Below are 20,572 nucleotides of genomic sequence, written 5' to 3'. Positions count from 1 at the left end.
CTTAAGTCATTGCAAAGTCAGGGATGGTGCTGACTTTTGGAATGGCTTCTGCCAACCCCAGACCTGCTTCTTGGGGTGGCGGGATGGCTCTGAAAGTGCCAGAACCACAACTTCCAGGTTCTAAATTTGCAAGAAAGAGCATTAGCCTTTCTCTGGGGGCCCCTACAGAAGTCCTAAGGTTCATCCCGACTGGATCAGCTGACAGAGCTTGACTTTGGGTCATGTGTCCATCCCAAACCAATCACAGTGGTCAAGGACAGCAGTGCTTTTGTTGGCCAGACCTGGGAGCCCCACCTAGACCATGTCTCAGGGGAGAGGGCCTGCTCACAAGTCCATTAGCCAGCTTGGGCTTCTGTAACAAAGAACCACAGGCTGGGCAGCTTAGACAAAATGCTTCTTTTCTCACAGTTCTGGAGGCCAGAACTCCAAGATCAAGGTGTCAGCAGGTTTGATTTTTTCCGAGGCCTCTCTCCTTGGCCTGCAGATGGCCACCTTCTCCCTGTGTCCTTACATGGTCTTTCCCCTGTGCATGCCCTTGTTGTCTCTGTGTCCTAATCTCCTCTGCTTACAAAGACACCAGTCAGATTGGATTAGGACCCACCGTAATGGCCTCATTTCAACTTAATCACTGCTTTACAGGTCATACCTCCAAATACATAATGTCCCTTGTCACAGTCTGAAACACTGGGGGTTAGGGTTGCAACATATGAAGGGGGGGTAATGAGCAACCAGAGAGCAGAATGGCTCTGTGCTTCAGGGAAAGGCATACAAGATGTGGTGGGTGCTCAGAGGTGAAACTCCAAGGTGCAAGAAGTGGGCTAGACAATAGAGATGGCCCTTGATCCAGGTCTTAAAGGGTAGGAAGAATGGGGCAACGACATGGATGTTGGATTGCTAAGAGGATCTTGAACAGCTGTCTGCAGCCTCAGGAGGCAGGGGGTCAGTAGTCTCAGATGAGATTGCAGGCCAGCTTTTCAGGTGTCTTAAATGCCAGGGATTATTAGAATGTGGTGTATGGCTCCACATCAGCTTTATCACCTGCTACCCATTGTGGCCCTTGGAGGCTTGAGAATGCATTCAGCCCCCTTCAGCCTTTTCCTTTTCTTAAATAACACAATGAACTGCCCTTGAATCCACCACCCAACACAACAACTAGAAAAAGAATGGGTAATTTACACCTGCTCCTGTGACCATCCCTTATGCACCCCCTGCCTCTCCCTCCCGAGCCACGCTTTCTCCATCCTGAATCTTGGGTTTCCCATTCCTTGCTTATGTCTGTTTTATCATATTGATATAGTCCCCAGAAGTAAATTATTTGGTTCAGTTGTATTTAATTTTATAAAGAAAAGACATCACCCTATATGCAATCTTTTGGATTTACTTTTGTCACTCGCTAGTGATAAAAGCCATTTACGTTGTTCCTTCAGCATAGACTGAAGTCTATGCTCCCACGCTTTTGGTTGTGGGGCATCTGGGACGCCTCTAAACGTTTGCTGTCACACTGACAGCACAGGCCTCTTTGTGCACGTTTCCTGGCGCCTATGTGTGCGCATTTCTCTTCGGTGTATACGGAGGAATGGAATTCATGGTCACAGGGTATGAATGTCAACCTGATTTCCACAGTGACTGTGCCGAGTGCCACTCCTGCCAGCCAGCAGCGTTGATCCGTAGCTTCTCCGACACTTGGCATTATTCAGACTTCATTTTTGCCTAGGGAACAGGTATAAAATGCTTTCTCACCGCTGTCTTGATTTGCATTCCCCTGAGAAGTGATTCAGGTGAACTCTCTTCCTATATTTACTGGCTGTACATGTTTACTCTTCTGTGAGTTGCCTGTTCATGCTTTTTGCCCATTTTTCCATCCAGTTGTGTGTTCTTCCCTCAGGTTTGGCCATCGTGGTTGTAGTACTGAGTCATGGTGCAGGGAAGGGAGCCTGGATCAGGAAGCACCCCAGGGGTGGTGGCTCATGTGGGGTTTCACTCTCCTGCCTTTTGTCTTTTCATTGAGGATCCATAGGGGCCGGGCACTGTGACAGCCCTTCCTCACATATAACCTCATCTGTCCCCACAAAAGGAGGTCTGTCTACCTCCATCTTGGGCTCTGAGCAAGGCAGAGTCTGACCAAATTCACATGGCTGTTTTGTGGCAGAGCTGAGATGGGTAGTGAGTTCCCTGCTGCTGGAAGATTCTTCTGTTTTTGTGAGCCTGCCAGATTTCAGATTCTCCAAGCTGACAAATATTTGAGAACCTTGTCTTGTTGTTGGGCCATGTGGCAGCCAAGTGAGCATTGGTATCAAAGTCACACGGCCAGGTTTCCATCCCAGTCCCACCACTAGGACTCTGAGAGAGTACCTCACCTTTCCTAATCTGCAGAATGGGGGAGTCACATAACCCACCTTGCCAGGTGCCAGCATTGTGCGGGATTTAAGAACCTGGCACCTGTAGATTAGGGCCATCAGAAAGCATCCCTTCACCCCTCCCAGGAGGCTCACATGCCCATCTTAGATGAAGATGAGCTCAAGGAATTGGGGATGTATGCACTAGATTTTATTCTTGGTGCAGTAGAGTGGGGAGATGTAGAGAAAAATGGGGAGATGCTATAGGTGAAATTGCTAATCCGAGCTCACCATTTTGACTCTACCTATGAAATGTGTCTGCCAGTCTGTCCACTTCTCACCACCTCCACCAGCACCTCCTGTTCAAAACCTCCATCTTTAGAGAATTGTTGCCCAGACAGCTACATCAGCCTCCTCATGTACCCCCGCTTCCCCAACCACACAGCCATCCAGCATAGCATCTTCCTAGCATTGTTCTGATCATGGCAGCCCCCTGTGTAAAATCCTGTTGTGGTTTCCTATTCGTCTGGGAATAAAATATGGACAGGTCCCCTGGTCCCTTACAGACCTCAGTGATCTGCACCCAGACCCCATATTACTCCATCTCCATTCCATCTCTACCCCAAACCCTCTGCCTTTCTCTTGACCCCTCAAGCATGCCAAAGCCCTTTCCACCTCCGGGCCTTTGCCCTGGCTTGTCGCCTCTGCCTGGATGCTCTTCTGTCCTTCCATTTCTGGCTCACATGTCACCTCCCCAGAGAAGCCTTCAGGACACCCCTGTGTAGCATAGACCGCCCATCCCTATCTGCCCCTTACCTTGCCGGATTTTTCATATCACTTCACTACCCCAGGGCATATTCTCTATTTGTTCATTTGTGCAGCACTGTGTGACAATTCAGCCCTGAGGCCACCTTCTTGGTTCTTTTCCTAGCTTCCCCATTTTCTAGCTCCGGACCTTGACCAAACAGCAATGATGATAGTGTCTGTTCCATAGGCTGTGTCCCATAGGTTGAGATCATTTATTCCCCACGAAGCATTCAGAACTGTGCCTGGCACACAGGGTGTGTTCCGGAAATCATAGTTGTGGGTGTTGCTGTCATCTATCTCTTGGACCGGAAGGCAGCTCTGTGAGGAAGCAGAGGCCTCTGACACAGCACCTGGCACGTGGAGGGCATGGTGACCACAGATGGGCACAGAGGCTGTGGGGTCTTCCCTGGGTACTGGGTACCTGCCCCTAACTCCCTCTGGAGCAGGACATGGAGAAGAAGGGTGAGAGGGAGAAGCTTCCAAGACATAGCAGGTAACCTGCCTATGCCAGCATTATGCAGGTCTTCACTCAGATGCCACCTCCTCTAGGAGGTCTTCCTTGACCATCAAGGTTGGTCACCCCATGCTGATGTCTTTACAGCACTTACCATTCTCAGAAGTGACATTGCTCCCTTTTGCAAGGATGTGTCCAATATCAGTCTTCTCCCTGACTATGGGGGTGTCCATGGAACCCAGGCCTGTCAATCGTCTTCTCCCGGGGCAACCCCAGGGCCTGGCACACAGTAGGTGCTCAGGAAACACATGAAGCAATGCACCACCCTGAAGCTCCTCTCTACCCCGTGTGCCAGCAGTAGCTCTGAGCCCCTGAGGACAAGGCCTGGGTCTTATTTCTCTTCTGACTCCCAGGTCTGGGTTGTACCACGCTCACGGGAAGCACTCTGTTCCCTCTGTTGTGGGAGTGAATGCTTTTCATTCTGATCCCGATACAAGACTGAGCATTCATTCCTGCACATTTTTGATTTTAACCCATTTTAGCCTGGCATTCTGTTGGTTCTCCTTTCCACCTTTGCATTGGCTTCAAATGGGATACAAAAGCTGATTAGGTCAAGGCCTAGGGAAGACCCCTTCCTCACAGCATGATTTGAGAGGACTTGTTCCCAGGGTCTGTTCGGCAGAACGGTAGGGTCCACTCCCTCCCTCCCTCTCTCCCTCCCTCTTCTCTCCCTCCCTCCCTCCTGCAGCAGCTTCTCTGGAGAAACATAGTGGGGTTCGTTGGATGATAAATTGGGGAACTCAGAATGCTATGCTCCCTGCTCAAGATCAGCCAGAATGCCCACCCGCATATTAAAGGCTCTGAAAAGTCTTATAGACAGGAGAGCAGCTTGACTAGGCTTCCCCTGGAGGGTCCATTCATTTCTGACCTTGGACTCAGTGAACCGTCTGGTGGAGCCGCTCTTCAGAGGCCCCCACACCAAAACACACCACCACTCTGGAGACTCTCACAGATTGACCATGCTCCTAACGTGGGTTTGGAACGAACCAGGAATTGACCTAGGTGTATTCACTCACCACATCCTCCATCTTTCCAGCAGAGACACGTCCTAGTTCTGACATTGGCATGCACAGTGAAACATATTCGAGTCAGCATTACCCTTGAAAGTCCCTTAAATCAGCCACAAAATTCAGAATACCTGGTTTTCTACCGTAAAACATTCATATGAATATATAATGTATAGGTAGTAATGCACAGTATAGAAGGAAGAGTATGCGTCTAAATTATAAGTATACATGTTATAGTTCTTTTGTTTTTTGATTCCACATATAAGTGAGATCATACACAGTCTTTCTCTGTCTGACTTAGTTCACTGAGCAAGTGTCTTCAAAGTCCATCTGTGTTGTCACAAATGGCAAGAGTTCCTTCTTTTTTATGGCTGGATAATATCCCATTATCTATCACATTTTCTTTATCCATTAATATACACTTAATGTACAATGTATCCATTGATGTACACTTAAGTTGTTTTCACATCTTGGCTTTTGTAAATAATGCTGCAGTGAACACAAGAGTGCAGGTCTCTTTCCAAGAGAATGATTTCGTTTTCTTTGGGTATGTATCCAGAAGTGGGATTGCTGGATCATATGGTCATTCTATTTTTAACTTTTTGAGGAAGCTCCATACTCTCTTCCATAGTGGTTACACAAATTTACATTCCCACGCATACAGTATTTTCACTTATTTTCCTCTAGGGGCTTTTGGTTGAATTCATATAATTTAAATGCTCATGGGATCACAGACCACAAGCGCCCCCTGCCCCACCGTGTGTCCACCCATTCATTCATTTATCTGTCCTGCAGATATTTCCTAGAATCTTCTGGGTGGTAGACTGATGAATCAGCCACAGGTTCTGCCCTCAGGGTGCTCACAGTTTGGTGGGGACAGGCAGTGAGGCCGGGGCTGAAATGTGCTCTGGCATCTGATAGGAGAGGAGACGGCAGTGGGCAGAGGAGCAGGCAGGCTGTAGGTGGGCTGGTCCACAACCGAGGGAGGGAAGGCTGTGGCAGGGGAGAAGCCACAAAGAGAGGCTTGCAGGTGTGACCCAGCCCAGAGCCAGGGTATCCGGAGTGGCCCAGGCTCCCTGGGCTCTAGGATGTGGGGTAGGGAGTGCAGAAAGGGGCTGCAGAGAGAGGTGGACATGTATCAGTCCGGCAGGGCTTTGCCTGGGAGGGGAGCTGTCGGAAGAATTTCTTTCCCCTGTGTCAGGGGAGAGACAGGATGTGGGAAGATAATCACATTCTTAGCACATATAGAAATTTGCAATGTCCCCAGCATCATTGTCAACAAAGAAATGGTGATTTCCCACCGTGTGCTCCTGGGGATGGCTGCATTCTTTTCCAGATACTCACGACCTCCTGTTTGGTACTCCCCCGCCGGAATTTTTCCAGGGATGGGCACAGATGACCTAGGATTCGGGCCCAGGGAGGGGAGTACCACCCTCCTATGTCTGCAAACCGGCTGACTTGGAAGCATTGCTGGACTTCCGCTCCAGTGGCATTTGTCACCACTTCTTGAGAGCTTGGTCGCTTGAGCAGCTCCCCCTCTCTCCCTGGGGTGACCTGCTGGGCCTTGGATCCCTCCTCTGGGAATCCGCGCCTCACACAAATGGCTCCGTCTTTTTACCTGTTTCAGGCAGTGGAAGAGACTGGAGCGCATGTGTGGTGAGCTAATGACTGCTTGGAGGGATGGATTCGAAGGCTTTCCAGGGAGTGAGAGAGACCGAAGCAAGGGGCGGGCCAGCCCCACTTTCTCTCTGCCCTTTCTTAACAATACACCATCTTGCCCGAGCGAAAGACCTATTCTTTCCTGAGACTTGGTTAGGACGCAGCCAACAAAGGACTTTTTGTCTCGTTTGCATTTTTTCTGCAAGCCTCCGTTCATCCTGGGTTTTAGCTCTCCTGACGCTATTCTTTGAGATGAGTCTTTTGTTCTCTTTCCAGCTTTCATATGGTGGACAGACAGACACACACTCACACGCTTTTACATGCACTGTCATTCATTCGTCAATTGTGGAGGCTTCGCAGAGAAACAATCCAGCTCCCCACAACCTAGTGGGAAGAGACAGAATTCAGTTCAGCACAAAGTAAGGAAAGTGAAGGCACCGGGCCACAAGCAGAGGGAAGGGACATCAAGAAGGTCCCTCAGAGAGGGGACACTGGAGCTGCGCCCTGAAGGATAGGGTTAACCAAGCATGCATCTCGGAAGAGCTACGGTTTATTGATCCCTTACCTGGTGTGGACCGAGTCTGTCGTGTGCTTTGGTTTTTCCACCAACCAAACAACCTTAGAAGGTCATCGTATTCCCAGTTTGCAAAGGAAGAAACTAAGGTCTAGGGAGGTCAATTAACTCACCCGAGGTCCTGCCACTGGCCAGTGGGGCCAGGATTCGAACCCAGGGCCTTCAGAGCCCTGCTTCTGACCACTGGGCTACATTGCCCGTCAGCAGGCAGGTAGGAAGAAGGGCACGTCCAGGCTGAGGGAACAGCACACACAAAGGCATGGAAGCAGGAGGGACGGATGCTGACCCTTTGTGGATGGTCAGTGGTGTGTGTGGCTTTGCCCAGTCGGAAGAGAGACCCGTGGTTGGAACCGAGACAGGGGAGAACCATGGGCCTATTACCTTAACCAGCCTGAGCCCAGACAGGTACTCCCTATGCCCCCAATTCTTCCGATTGTTCCTCGAGAGGCTCTCTGCTTCCTCTGGGTGGAGATAGCCAGCTGTGGCATTCTGAGCCTAGAAGGGCTGTGAGCCGCCATGCCACGGGACTGGCAAAAGCAACCTTTTTCCATCTGTATATTTTCCAAATCATCATATATTTCAGCTCGTGTCACTGCAGATTGCTCACTCTCTGACCCACTGGCTTTAAATAGCAAAAGAAAAAAAAAATACAATGCACTTTGTGGTTTCCAGTAAGATACCGTAAATACACCCAGATAATATTCCGGTGCAAGCCATTTACAGCGATTGCACAGGGCGGTGGAATGGAATCTTTCGGGCAGGCTTGCTCATCAGTTTATTTCCTCTGTACCCGCTGGAATCGTTATGGAGCTGGGCTGTGTGGAGGGCATTAGCCAGGCTCCCCATTTTCTCCTTGGTGATAACACAGTTCTTTACTGAGCACCTTCTCGGGGTCTGGGCTCTTTACCCAGAGGTTGCACTGACTCCTCACAGCAACTTGGCAGTGTCCTCCTCGTGGTTTCCATTTCACAGATGGGCAAGCTGAGGCTCAGGGAAGCAGAGTCCTTGCTCAGGGTCACCCAGCTGAATGAGGAGTAGAGAGGAGGGACAGACAAGTTCCATCTTTTCCAAGTTCTGAGCTGAAGCCAGCCACCTGGGCTTCTGGAAGGAAAATTTACCTGCACTGAGAATTAAGGAGGATGGGGTGGAGGTGAGAGTGGGGACCCCATGCTGGGAGCCAGGAGAGCCTAGTTCTAGTCCTGCTGGTCTCACTGAGTCACTGATGACCTTGGGCAAGTCTCCTGGTCTCCATGAACCTATCATTCCAAGAGGAACCCATAGGCTTTATGTCTGTGGCTCTGGGAGTCTATTCTCTGATTCTGGGGACATGTGAGGCCTCTGTGCAGGGCAGGATGGTGGAGCCAGCTTCAGCTCCCCTGTGCCCCTGACTCACCTGCTTCTGCCACTGGCTAGACCACGGCGGGGTCATCACATGGGCCACCCCTGGGCCTGGAACCCTCTCTCCCCACAGAGAGAGCTGCATGGCTGCTCTCTGAGCTCTAAAGTCACCACCCCAGGTGCCCCCTGCTCCCAGCACTGCCCTGTTCGATGTTTTTCAGAGTCCTCAGCTGCCACTGAGTGATGTGATCTTGCTGTCTGTCCCCCTACAAAGGCAAGGTCATGTCTGAATCTCTCCTCTCGGTGGCCCAGCCCCCAGCACAGTGCCTGGCCCCTAGTAGGTGCTCAAGAAATATCTGTGGAGTGAAGACAGGGCACATGGCCTGGTCAAGGAGGTTTGATGGAGGTTCTTCCTCTGCTCATGGGTAGGAGGGACAGATGGGCGGTCCAGACAGAGAGGGGGTAGGTCTGTTCTTGGAGGGCACATGGTCAGCAATGGCCAAGCCCAGTGTGGGCTGCTCACTGGCTTCCTGTGGAGACCCAAGAAAGAGCCTGGGCTGGAGTCAGTAGGCCTGAATGGGCATCATGACCTTGGGGAAGGAGAGTGGGTTAGACTCTGGAGCGGAGCAATTTGGGTTTAAATCCTAGCAGTTTGCATCACCTCTCTGGCCTTAGTTTCCCCATATGTAAAATGGAGATGGTAATGGTCCACACTTCATAGGGCAGTTGCCAGGATTGAGTTGATCTATATATTGAGTGCTTAGGGAAGAACCTCGAAAATAGTAAGCATTTTATGACTTTGCTTATTATGAACTGTGCCATTGGGCATGGTCTCTGCAGCAATAAAACAGACATCCTAGACACACTCTTGCAGATGTCTCATAAGAGACAAGCAAGGTGGCATTCGGGAAATTACCCAACTGGAGGGGCTTCCTCAGGCAACTGAGACAGGGGCTGTGCTGGGAGTCCCGAGCATGGTCAGGGTCTAGAGCAGTCCCCCAGAGTGGCTGGAGACAGCAGGTGACTTCCAAGTTTGCATCCTGGTTCTGCCTGGGCAAGTCCCTTTTCTGAGCCTCAAAATAAGGAGTTGTTACTCATCTGGGATGGGTGCAGAAGGCACGAATGGATGGATTGTAACATAGCCTCTAAACCTGAGAGTCTGAGGTTTTAAGATTTGGGGACCCTTGGGGCACCTGGGTGGCTCAGTCAGTTAAGTGTCTGCCTTCTGCTCAGGTCATGTTCCTGGGATCCTGGGATTGAGCTCCACTTCGGACTCCCTGCTCACTGGGGAGTCTGCTTCTCCCTCTTCCTCTGCCCCCCACTCGTTCTTGTTCTCTCTCTCTAGTGCTCTCTCTCTCTCGAATAATTTTTTTTAATTAAAAAAAAAAAGATTTGGGGGTCCTTTTCTACCTTCTTCCTGCCATCAAAACCTATTCTTGGCTTAGCAAGCCATCTGATTTCAATGGTCTTATAAATTATTTGTTGATATGTTTTAACTGATAAGTGAATGGCATCTCTTGACAGAAATAAAGGCATTTTGATAAGCATCCATGCCTTAAGCCAAAGGAATCTCTGTTACCCGTGGGCTTTCAGATGCCGCGAGGAGCCAGGAAGGGAGGTGGGTGGGACTGAGAAAGGACACTTGGGCCTGGAGTCCCAGTTCTGGCCAGTTTGGAGGTGGGTGGCCTCAGTGAATCATGTCTACCTCTCAGAGTCTTGGTCTCCTCATCTGTCATACTGTGGAGAATGGTGCCTACCAATGGGGCTCTTGGGAGATACCACAGATAGCCAAGTGTGGGTCTGGCCCATAGTAGGTGCTCAGCATCCTTCTCCCCCCACCTCAAACCCCCCACAACCCCCCACCCCTCAGCCTCTGGCTAACTCTGCGGATACCCAGGGGGAAGTAGGCTGAAAGGACCGAGTTCACCACTGCTCCCCTCTGCCTGTCAGACCCTCTCTGAACCTCACCTGGGGTGGTTTTCCTAAGGAATAGGTGAACATATTTTTCCGAAGTGCCTTGCAGGGAGCCTGGCAAATAAGCCCTAAATAAAGGTCATGTGGTTCTTGGCCATTCTTTGGAGCCTTCATTGATTCATCCATTTATCCATCCATCCATCCATCCATCCATCCATCCATCCATCCATCCATTCATGCAACAGAATTTACCAAGTACCTACTATGTGTCGGGCTCCAGGGACCCAGTGGGGAACATGACAGAGTGCTTGCCTTCAAGGAAATGATATTCCAGGTGGAGTGGTAGGTGTGTGAGGAACAGACGACCAACAGATAAATCTAAGATGGCAGGAGGGCTATGGAGAAAACTAGATCAAGGGGTGGAGGGAGTTTCTGTACCTCTCAATGGTGTGCCTGTAAGTTCCTCAATTATAATCACTGTAACACTCACTAGCGTTATTTAAGCACCAGCTAAGTGCTAGGTGGTATATATTTCTTCCTACAGAGCAGGTGATACTAACAGACATGGACATGGAGGGGCAGAGAGGTTAAGTGACTTGCCCAAGGTCATCCAGCTTCCGGCAGGGTTGCAGCTGGAATGCAGGCCTGCTCATTCATTCATCCCTCACACCTTGTGGTGGGAGCTGTAAAAAAAGTAAGCAAGACAGACATTGGTCCCTGTCCTCTTGTGACCCTGAAGCGTGGCTGAGCAGACAGACAGACTGGGCTGGATCAGCCCCTTGCACTTACCTCTGTGGGAGGCTGTCTTGTCCTCCAGGGCATCATGGAGCACCATGAGGCAAAATGGGACTCGGAAGTAATAATAACAAAAACAACCACTATGGTTGGCATTTCCTGAACCCTTACTGCGTGCTGGGCTCTGTGCTTCGCACCTTCCCCTCGTTCAGTGATTCAGTCTACTTGCGTAGCCCATGATGCATAGATGCTGTCATTGTGCCCATTTCACAGAGGAAGCAGCAGAGGCTTTAAGAGGTTAACAGACCTGAAGTGAGCTATGCAGCCAGCCTGATGCCCAGGCCAGTTTCCTCAGTGGTCAGGTGGGTGGTGGGGGAGAAAGGGAGGTGGGACTGGGTAGGGCCAGTCTAATGTTGGTGGGCAAGCCCAATGTCAAGGTCAATGGCAGGGGTTCACAGTGACCCTTTAGCATCCAGAGGCATTGGACTTGAGCAGCCAGTACCTGGGTTCCTGGGAGCTCTGAAGCCACAGGCTTTGCTTCTCTGGGCCAGTGGGTGCTGACGTGAGGGCCAGCTTGGCAGGGAGCGGAAGGCATGCATAGCCCATGGTGGGACTTCACTCTGGTGTGGGGGGTCCAGCTTGAACTCAGGGGAGTTACATGTGTCGGGGTACAGCTGCCCTTCCCCAACCGAAGGGGGTGTGCCTGGGAACAGAAGCCATGTTTAGTTAGCTGTCTGCCCCTCACCGCGTGCATCATCTGCATCCTGTGCGCTGCTCAGGGGGCTTGGAGAGACCAGGGCACCAACACCCACGGGAGGGTGTTATTGCAAAGTGTGCTGGTCCTGCCCCTCCTCACCCTGCCTCTGGCCCCACCCCCGGGAGGAGTCTGGAAGAAGGGCAGGGCTCAGATGACAGGCCTGGCTGCCCGCCCCCTCCTCAATTTGCATACTCCATTCTTGGTCTGATAAAGGGGACACAGTCACCTTTCAGCTTCGGAACCTGCCAGTGGTGCCCGCTGCATCTCAAGTCATTTAATCCCGGGAATCGTTCTTGATCTGTATGGGGTGTCTAGAGGCCGAGTCTGCAGCTCGGCTCTGCTGCCTACTGGTTGGGTGGCCTGGACAAGCCGGACCTTTCTCTTGGCCTCGGTTCCTTCAACCATAAATGAAGATCAATGTAGCTTCCTACTCTTTACCTTCCCAACCTCTATAAAGAACCGTTACTACCGTCATCAATAGAAATTGTAATAAATCTAATATTTATTTGGGCCTCTTCTTCATACCAGGCCCTGTACTAAATGCTTTCCCTGTTAGTTTTTCTAATCCTCCCAGCTCCCCTAATAGAGTGGATGGTTGCCATCCCTATTTTATAGCGGAGGAACTGGAGCACAGACGGTTTAGGTGACTCACCTGAGGTCACACAGCTGGAAAGTGGTAGGACAGGGATGACCCTGGGCCCCTCATCCTGTTCTCTGTATACCCTCTATCTGATGATTCTTTTCTTTGATGTCACCGAGGGTCTAATCTCACTGTTGGCTGTCTCCAGTATATTACTTTCTTGTGTGTTTGATTGTCTGTGCTGTGAGCTGGTATCTGGGGGCTTTGTCTTTGCTTCTCCAGGGGTCTTAGGGAATCACCAGCCTGGGGCCAGTCTTCCCCCTTGACTTGGGAGCCCCTGAGCATGCAGAGGGACAAGTCAGAGCCAAATCGCAAAGGCAGGGACAAGGCTCCCAGTTCCCAGAAGATTCTGGTTTCCTCACCCCTCACCCTCCCACCTTCTGTTCTGGCCATATCAGACCTGCTTGCTTGTTGTCTAGCTTTGCTGGGTGTGTGTGTGGGGGGGAGTGGTGATTTTCCCAATCTACCCTCTTTCTGGGAGTCTATCCATCAAGTCCTAGCTCCTTTCCAATGTCTTGCCTCAGTGGGATTCAAGGCCCAATCACGGGTCCTTGAGGCCTTAATTCGTCAGCTCCCTTTTCTGCAGAGCCCAGCAACACGAGATGACCACCTTCCGTTCCTTCTTGCCCTGCTGGTGATCAGTTCTGTCTCCAACACGTGGCCCTTATGGGTTCCCTTGCCTTCCCATGAGCCCAGCCATGCACTGGAAGATCTTATGTAGCATTTCTTCATTGCGTTGTCACATATCCAGCCTGCCCGGAGGTGGAGTCTGTGCATGTGTCCACCCTGTGGCTGCCTCCTATCGAGGCTGCTTTGTGCCCAGCCCTCTGCAGGGCACGTGTGACACACATATGGTTCCTAATACCAATACGATCGATAATGTGTGCAGAGTCAGGAACCTGGTAGGTGCGCAAATCATGCCCTTCTCCACGCCCCAGAGGTTGAGATGCAGTTAAAAAGAGAGAGTGCCCAGGGTAGGGATGTTTGTTGAGCTGGGTACTGGGCTAAGCATGTCACACACACTCCTGTAACTTCTCGGCAGCTCCTATCAGGTAGACACTGGTATCATCTGCATTTCCCAAACAGGGAGACTGAGGCTCAGAGAGGAGGAGGAACTTGCCTAAGCCACGGGCAGGAAATGGTGGAGTTGGGACTGGAAGCCCTATGTGAACAGGGGTGCCAGGGATGGGCTGGCACAGAGTGTCAAAGCAAAGGGCCTGGTATAGTAAAGCCATCTGACAGGTGGAGAGGCCTGCACGTCTGCAGAGAGGGAGAGCGGTGGTTGGGAGGGGGGGCAGATTGTTTGTGTCTTAGCCACCTGGGTGAGGGAGGCCTGGAGGTGGATGAGGGGTAGATGGGGAAATCATCTACCTGAGTGTGGGTCAGCGTGACCTGAGGCCTGAAGCAGCTTGGAGGCTGCCCCACCCACTCCTCACCCACTGATGAGGTCATCTGCATCACAACACCCTGGAACCCTTTTCCCTGCCCCTTCCTGAATGGTCAGCCCTGCCTCATCTGCCTGCTCTCGGGCATGTGGGGCCTCTTCCTCCAGGGAGCCCTCCCTGAACCTCCACCCTACCCCACTGTGAGAGCGAACTTGCTGAGGGCTCACTTGGGGCTTCCCATGCCTGGGTTCATCTTCCTCCTGTATAGCAGACACTGCTCTCGAACCCATTTTGCGGATGGAGAGACTGAGGCTCAGAGAGGCTAAGAGGCAGGGTAGCAGCGCCACTGTGCCCAGCTACTCAGGACCCTCCCACTCCCATTTAAAGCCCTGGCACAATCCTGCAGAGCCTTTGTAAATCCTTATTGGCAGCTCCCAGCCTCCCGGCAGGACCATCTCCAAACACCTGGGAAGACCTGTGGGAAAGCACAGCCTCAGTGCTCCCCTAACCCCCTCCCCCCATTGAACCTTCCTGTCCAGGTTCCTTCCTGCCCCTTTCCACCCTGACTGGGCAGTCCCTCTCCCCTTCCCCAGCCCTTGCCTTCTGTATCAGACTGATGCCTGAGGACACAGACGTGAGTGGGGGCCAGGTCCCAGCCTTCTCTGGAGAGGCTCACGGTCTATTGAGTGGGCCATGGAGAAGAGGAGGGGCTGGACCTATAAACAGCAGGTGACTTACAACAATAATAATAGGGGCCGTGAGCATACGACCTGCTGTGTCAGGCAGGTGCCATGAGCCAGGCACAGAGCTGACAGCTTGATACACACAAACTCTTAATGCTCTCTGTCATTGCTCTGAGCAAAGTATGATCGCTCTGTCCCCATTTTACAGCTAAAGAGACTGAGGCACAGGGAGGGGTCATGGCTGGCTGAAAGTCACAGAGCCAGGGATGGATGTTCCTGGGATTTAAGTCCAGGCCCCTGGCCCCAGAGCCTGTGCACACCGTAGGTGTTTAAGAAATGCTGCTTTGCGCTGAGTCGCCAGATGCTGTGAGCGTGTGCGTGCACTCAGTTTACACGGCCACGTCAAGTGTGGTGGGGCATGGGTGGGAATCGACAGAGGGGTGCCCTCATCCGACCTTCCAGAGGCCGGACGACTGGATTCGGTGACGGGATTAGGTGGGTGTGTGCCTGCAGGGGCGTGTCGGGCAGTGTCATCAGCCCATGATGGAGCTCTGGGGGGGGGGGGGGTCGGGAATGGTGCTCAGTGAGCCCAGCTCCCCCTTCGTAGTCAGGCCTGGCCTTCTCCTGGGGTGCCCTGGACCTGACCCCCGTCTTCCCACTCTCGTCCTCACAGGGAGCCGGGAGGCTGCCTTCACGTACGCTATCATCGCTGCCGGCGTGGCCCACGCCATCACAGCCGCCTGCACCCAAGGCAACCTGAGTGACTGTGGCTGCGACAAGGAGAAGCAAGGCCAGTACCACCGGGACGAGGGCTGGAAGTGGGGTGGCTGCTCTGCCGACATCCGCTACGGCATCGGCTTCGCCAAGGTCTTTGTGGATGCCCGGGAGATCAAGCAGAATGCCCGGACTCTCATGAACTTACACAATAACGAGGCAGGCCGAAAGGTAGGCAGCCAGGGAGGGGAGCCGGGCAGCTCTTACAGATGTGCTGGAAAACAGCTTTTCCCTAATGGCTGGTGTTGGGTATCTGGTGGCGAGCCACAGCCTCATTCTGCTTGACTCTGTTGTGCATTTGCTGCTGGTCAGGATCCGCGTATGGCATGAAGCATGTCGGTTACTGGAGACATTGAATAACTGAATCTCGGTTAAAATCAATTGGATGTAACTCAGCAAGATGGAAAGAGGGAGGGATGGATATGAAGTCTTATCCTTGAGTCCACAAAATCAGCCATACAAAACTCTGACCATGGGGACGGGTTGAGGTGAGTTCAGTAGGAATCATCCCTGTGGAACAGCTGCCAAGGCCGCTGAAATGTCCTTGGTCACCTTAATCAAGATCTGGAGCTTAAAATAAGGGAGGTGACTGTTGCATCTTTGTTGCCTCCTCAGATTTTCCTGGATTCTGGGCTCAGCTTAGAAGAAAGTCAGGGATGTTTTGGGATATTTCTAGTGGAGGTGGCTGGAATAGAAAGGAGGCTGGACACTGTCCCATGAGGAGCTGGCTGTCTCAAGGCAAGGGAGCACAAGGGTCTGCAGGCCCAGAGTACAGAGTGAGGGCCCGTGGCGATTGAGGTCATAGAGAGGCAGGTCCTGCCAGTGTGAGGACAAGCTATAGCCACTGAGAAACAGATGGAGTTATCAAGAAAGTGAGCACCCCATCCCAGGCGGTATTCAAGTACAGGCAGCTTGACCAGGCGTCTCGGGGCACCCAGGTTAGTGCTGCTTGGTGTGGGCAGTGTCCCGGGACAGAGGCCTGAGCTTGGGAATGGGTTCCGGAAGTGCCTATGAAGGTCAAGGTACTAGGAGCCCACCCTGGAGCCTGCAGGCCCCTGGGGTTCTGGGAGAGGAAAGTCTCTGGGGACTGGTTGGAGCTCCATGGCAAAGCGCCTGTGAGCCAGGGCAGACAGGGAGGGGGGCTCCATGCCACCTGGGTGGGGGACGGACCACTGCAGGGACAGGACACATGTGAGCACCACCGGAGGCCACAGGGGCCGCAGGCAGGAGCAGGAGTGACAAGAGCAAGGGAGACCACGCACAGGGCTATGGTGAAGCAAGGATCCCGGGCCCCACTTATGAGACTCCTGCTGTGGCGTGCAGGAACGCCAGCCCGCCGTGGCCAGACTCAGAGTTTACGTGTAATCTCTTCAGTTTTAAGTGTTGGCATTGAGAACTGGTAGTCACTGCCAAACGCTTAAAAACTACAGAAAAGATGAAAAGAAAGACCACCAGAGGCTCAGACACCTCCAGCTCCTGCAGAGTGTGGGCCTCGAGCTGCTCATTCCGGGGACAGATGATGATGTGGCACGGATCTTGTTCCGTGAGAGCACGTCCGTAGAACGGCCGTCTTCTGGCTCTGGATGTATCAGCTCACTTAGTTCTCAAGGCGTCCCTGTCAATGGTCTTGTCATTGTCCCTGTTTCACCGGTGAGGACGTGGAGGACAGAGCCGTGCAGCAACACGCAGCAGTTCCCACAGCTAAGGAGCAAAGTCAGAATTCGAACCCAGCGCGTGTGGCTCCCCGGCTGGCCTTCTTTGCTTCGCCGCGTGCGGCTGCAGCCTGGTGGTCGGAGCGCGGGCTGCCTGGGTTCACATTCTGGCTCTGTCACTCCTTCCTTCACGGGAAAGAAGCAGAGCTGTCAGGAGTGTCCTCAGGGCTGGGGTGGAGAGCACTTACCCCAGGGCCTGGCACAAAGTTCATACTTGGCACAGGTTGGGAGTGATGACAAGTTGTGCAAACGTGTGTCATGTTCGAGGGAGTCTGTCTGGCAAGTGGTGTTGGGGGTAGCCCACACACCTGCAGGGGAGCAAGCCCCCCCTGGGATGCAGAGGAATGAGACAGGCCAGCCGGCCCTTCCTGCTGCCTCCAGGCCCCCCACCCTCCTCCTCCTCCTCCTCCTCCTCCTCTCCAGCCTCCTGCCACATCCCGTGTGTCAGAGCTGCCCAGGCAGCCTCGGTGAGTCACACGGGCAGAGCTGCTCACCTGGCCTGCCCCAGGATGGTGTCCTGGGGTAAAGTGTAAGGCCCTGCTTATTCAGTCCCGTGGCGGGGCGCTCCTGCCTGGGGCCAGCACCCCCCCCGGCCCCCAGGGTTCTCAGCTGTTCATTCCTTCCTGTTTCTGTGGTCAGATCACTCCTTGGGGCTGAGGTCACAGCTCTCAGCCTCCCTCCTGCCCTAGCAGCTCTCACTCCCTGGAGGCGGACGGAAGGAAGGCAAGTGGCTTCCCTCTCCTGGCCTGTGCCTACCTGGCTGGGCCCCTGGGAGAACTAAAGGAGAGAATTCTTCATCTGGGGTAAGAAAGGCTCTGTGTATATCACACAGGAGAAGGGTTTAGAAGCCACACCACTGCAGCAGGTATACGGCCGTGGTTGCTGTTCCAGGCAGCTCTCGGGTGATGCAGATGCTGGGAGTTGTCAGGGGTCATAAAACCAACCTCAGTGGGCTTCCTGGAAGAGGTGGGCCTCCCAAATGAGTGAGGTTTGGCTAGACAGAGAAGAGAGGTAAAGATAACCCAGGTCTGGTGTGGGGCCGCAGTGGCCAAAGGCCCAGAGGTGGAGACTTAGGGTGAGTCGAGGGGCCCAGAGTGGCTGGTCTGTGGGTCCCAGAGGGGGTAACAGCAGCTGAGGAGCCTGCAAGGTCACTTGCCAGGCTAAAGAGTGAGGGCCTTGCGTTCTGCCCTCAGATTTTCCTGTGGCTACCTTCTTCTTACTGTTCAAGTTTCAGCTCAGATATCCTCTTCCCAGAGAAGCTTCCCTTTCAATTCCTTCCTAGCCTGTCTCAGATGTTGCCTTGTTCTGGGGCTTCCTCCTCTCTCTAGACCATAAGCTTGATGAGGACAGAGACCCTGTGTGTCTCATGCATGGCTACACACCAGAGCCTGGCATACAGAGGCATTCTATATACACACGGAGTGAATAGTTGAGTACCGGATGGTCACTGGGGAGCCACTGATGGTTCTGGAGCAGAGGAGGTGCAGAAGTCATAGAAACTGACTCCGGGGAGGCTGAGTGAGGCCTTGGATAGGGTCAGGAACAGGGTCTGGGAAGAGAGCAGGCTGGGTCCATCTTGATGATTCTGAGCAGGAACGACTCTCCTCGTTCAGGGAAACGCAGCTGAAGGGATGCCCACCACACCTACCAACCCCACTCTGGTTTGGGAGGACCCGTGAGGCTGCCTTCCTGGGATGGCCATTCACCCAGGCACTGTATATTTTCCAGAGCCCAGAGGTGGAATTCGGGACTTCCCAGTGTACACAGGGAAAGACCGGAGCAACCACCAGTCCGGCCCCTTTGTGGGGTGCAAACGGAGGCCACCCAGGGCAGTGGCCACCCTACTCAAGCAGAGCACAGTAGGAAGTCAGCTTCCCACCTCACCCTGTGCTGACCAGACTCACACCCTGCTACAGGGCACCCTGAGGGTCCAGGCGCATATCCAAGCAGTCAGAAGCAAGGACAGCCACTTAGCCTGGGGTTAGTAAGGCTCAGTATATATCAGCTCTGGGTCCCATCCCTATTTGAGGCCTCCATTTGGCCACCTGATCCCCGGTGCTGGTCAGGGCCACGTGAAGGCCTGAGGGGGAGATGCCCACAGGGTCCTGCAATGTGCTATTTATAATTCAAAGGCAAGGGGTCTCACCGCAGGGCCTCCCCCACAATAGGCTTCCATGGGCCCCACGCACAGCAGAGGTGGGGAGCTGACAGGAGAGAGGGGGCCAGCCCACAGCCGCTCCTGGCTGAGCATCTTGGAAAGGATCACAGATGTGTTTATCGCTGCTCCCTCGCTCTTGCTGTGAGAAGACAAGACTCAACCCGACCGCAGGCTCTGGGCTTGTTGGCAATGGTGAGAGAGGAAAGGAGGAGGAAGTCGGGGAAGGGGTACATGTCCTAAGGGGCAGAGGTGGTGGCAGGCCCATGAGGGGAGACCCAGAGCAGCCCACCGCCTCACCTGGCAGATGAGGGAGAATAAAAGCCGTGGGGCACCCTGCCCTTACAGGTCTCCAGCTTGGGCGTGAGCCTAGGCAGAGCCAGGCGCTCACCTGCAGATGTGGGGCTTGGGCCTGGGGAGGTGGGGGCACCGCTGCAGGCCAGCAGGGCTTTCCCTCCCCACACCGTCTCATGCAGTTGTGTGGTCCGCAAGGTCGATTTAGAGTGGTCAGGTGAGAAGAAAGAGGTGGGGGTGCCGACAGCTCTTTTGGGGAGGTGATTTTACAATTACAGTCTCTGCCTACTGGCATTTTAGGGCCATAATATTTATGGATTGAAATCCCAGACCGTTCAGGTGGGGATTGTAGAATATTGGTTCACATCCTCACACGGGGAGTTTGGAATCATAGGATCTTTGGTTGGGAGGGAGAGAGGTGTTGGAAGCGCTGGGCTGAAATCTTTGGATGGCGGAATATGTGGTTTTGCATGATCTCTTTCCAGGCTTTTGGGGAGATGAACTAGTCTGGAGACCTCTAGGAAGGAGGGACTCCTTAGCAGGGCTTTGAAGGATAAGTAAGAGTCCTACTCACAAGGCAGGTGGGAAGGAGGAGGGTAGTTCAGGCAGTGCGGGTGGCTGGTGTGGTGCTCTGTGTGTCCGGGAGAGAGGGGTAATAGGTGATGAGGCTGTACAGGGAGCTAGGACCAAATGCAGGGCCTTGAATGCCAGTTCAAGGAGTAAGACGTTCCCCTTCTGTAGGAGGTTCCTGAAGGGGCTTTGATCGGGGAGTGTGTGGGCAGGGTTCTGGCCCTCTCTGGGGGCGGAGTGGAGAACAGAGTGAAGGGGCAGGGCAGCAGCCCAAACCTAGTGGGGGCCTCAGGGGAGTGCGGAGGGACAGCCATTTAGGAAGCAGAATAGACAAGACCCATCTTGAGTTGTGCTTGGGATGGATGGGGGGTGCCACTTCTCACTGGGGTCAGGACCTGGGGCAGGGGGAGATCAGTCTCGGGGGAAATGATTAGGGTGCTTTTGGGACTGGGAGACCCTGTGGGCTGCAAGTGGGGGCCCTCAGGGACATCCTGGACTCTTGGATCTTAATTGGAGAAAGGTCTTGGCTGGAGCCACTTCCCGGCAGCCACCAGCAGGAGGCAGTAACAGAAGCCCAGGCTTGGTAGGCTTGTCCAGAGGGAGGATTCAAGTGGGAAAGCAGGAAAGCTGGGCACAGCCCTGGGGAAATGAGCACTGGGCAGGAGGGGAGCAAAAGAGCAGTCATGGAGGTGGAAGGAGAGCCAGGGGTGGGCCTTTC

The 20,572-nt window shown here is 53.3% G+C and overlaps 1 protein-coding gene across 1 annotated transcript in view; it reads left to right on the top strand.

Annotated features, from left to right (window-relative positions):
* The window catches only part of WNT7A (Wnt family member 7A), a 62,445-nt gene that overhangs the window by 9,102 nt on the left and 32,771 nt on the right, over positions 1 to 20,572 (top strand). Inside the window, exon 3 of the mRNA XM_034996894.1 lies at positions 15,023 to 15,294. Coding sequence (XP_034852785.1) covers positions 15,023 to 15,294 — 272 coding nt within the window. The remainder of the gene's footprint in view (positions 1 to 15,022; positions 15,295 to 20,572) is intronic.

Source organism: Mirounga leonina, unplaced genomic scaffold (genome assembly GCF_011800145.1).
Source record: "Mirounga leonina isolate KUSES-001 unplaced genomic scaffold, KU_Mleo_1.0 Mir_94, whole genome shotgun sequence".
Taxonomy (NCBI): Eukaryota; Metazoa; Chordata; class Mammalia; order Carnivora; family Phocidae; genus Mirounga; species Mirounga leonina.
The sequence above is the reverse complement of the archived record's forward strand: the minus strand, read 5'-3'. Positions and strand labels throughout refer to the sequence as shown.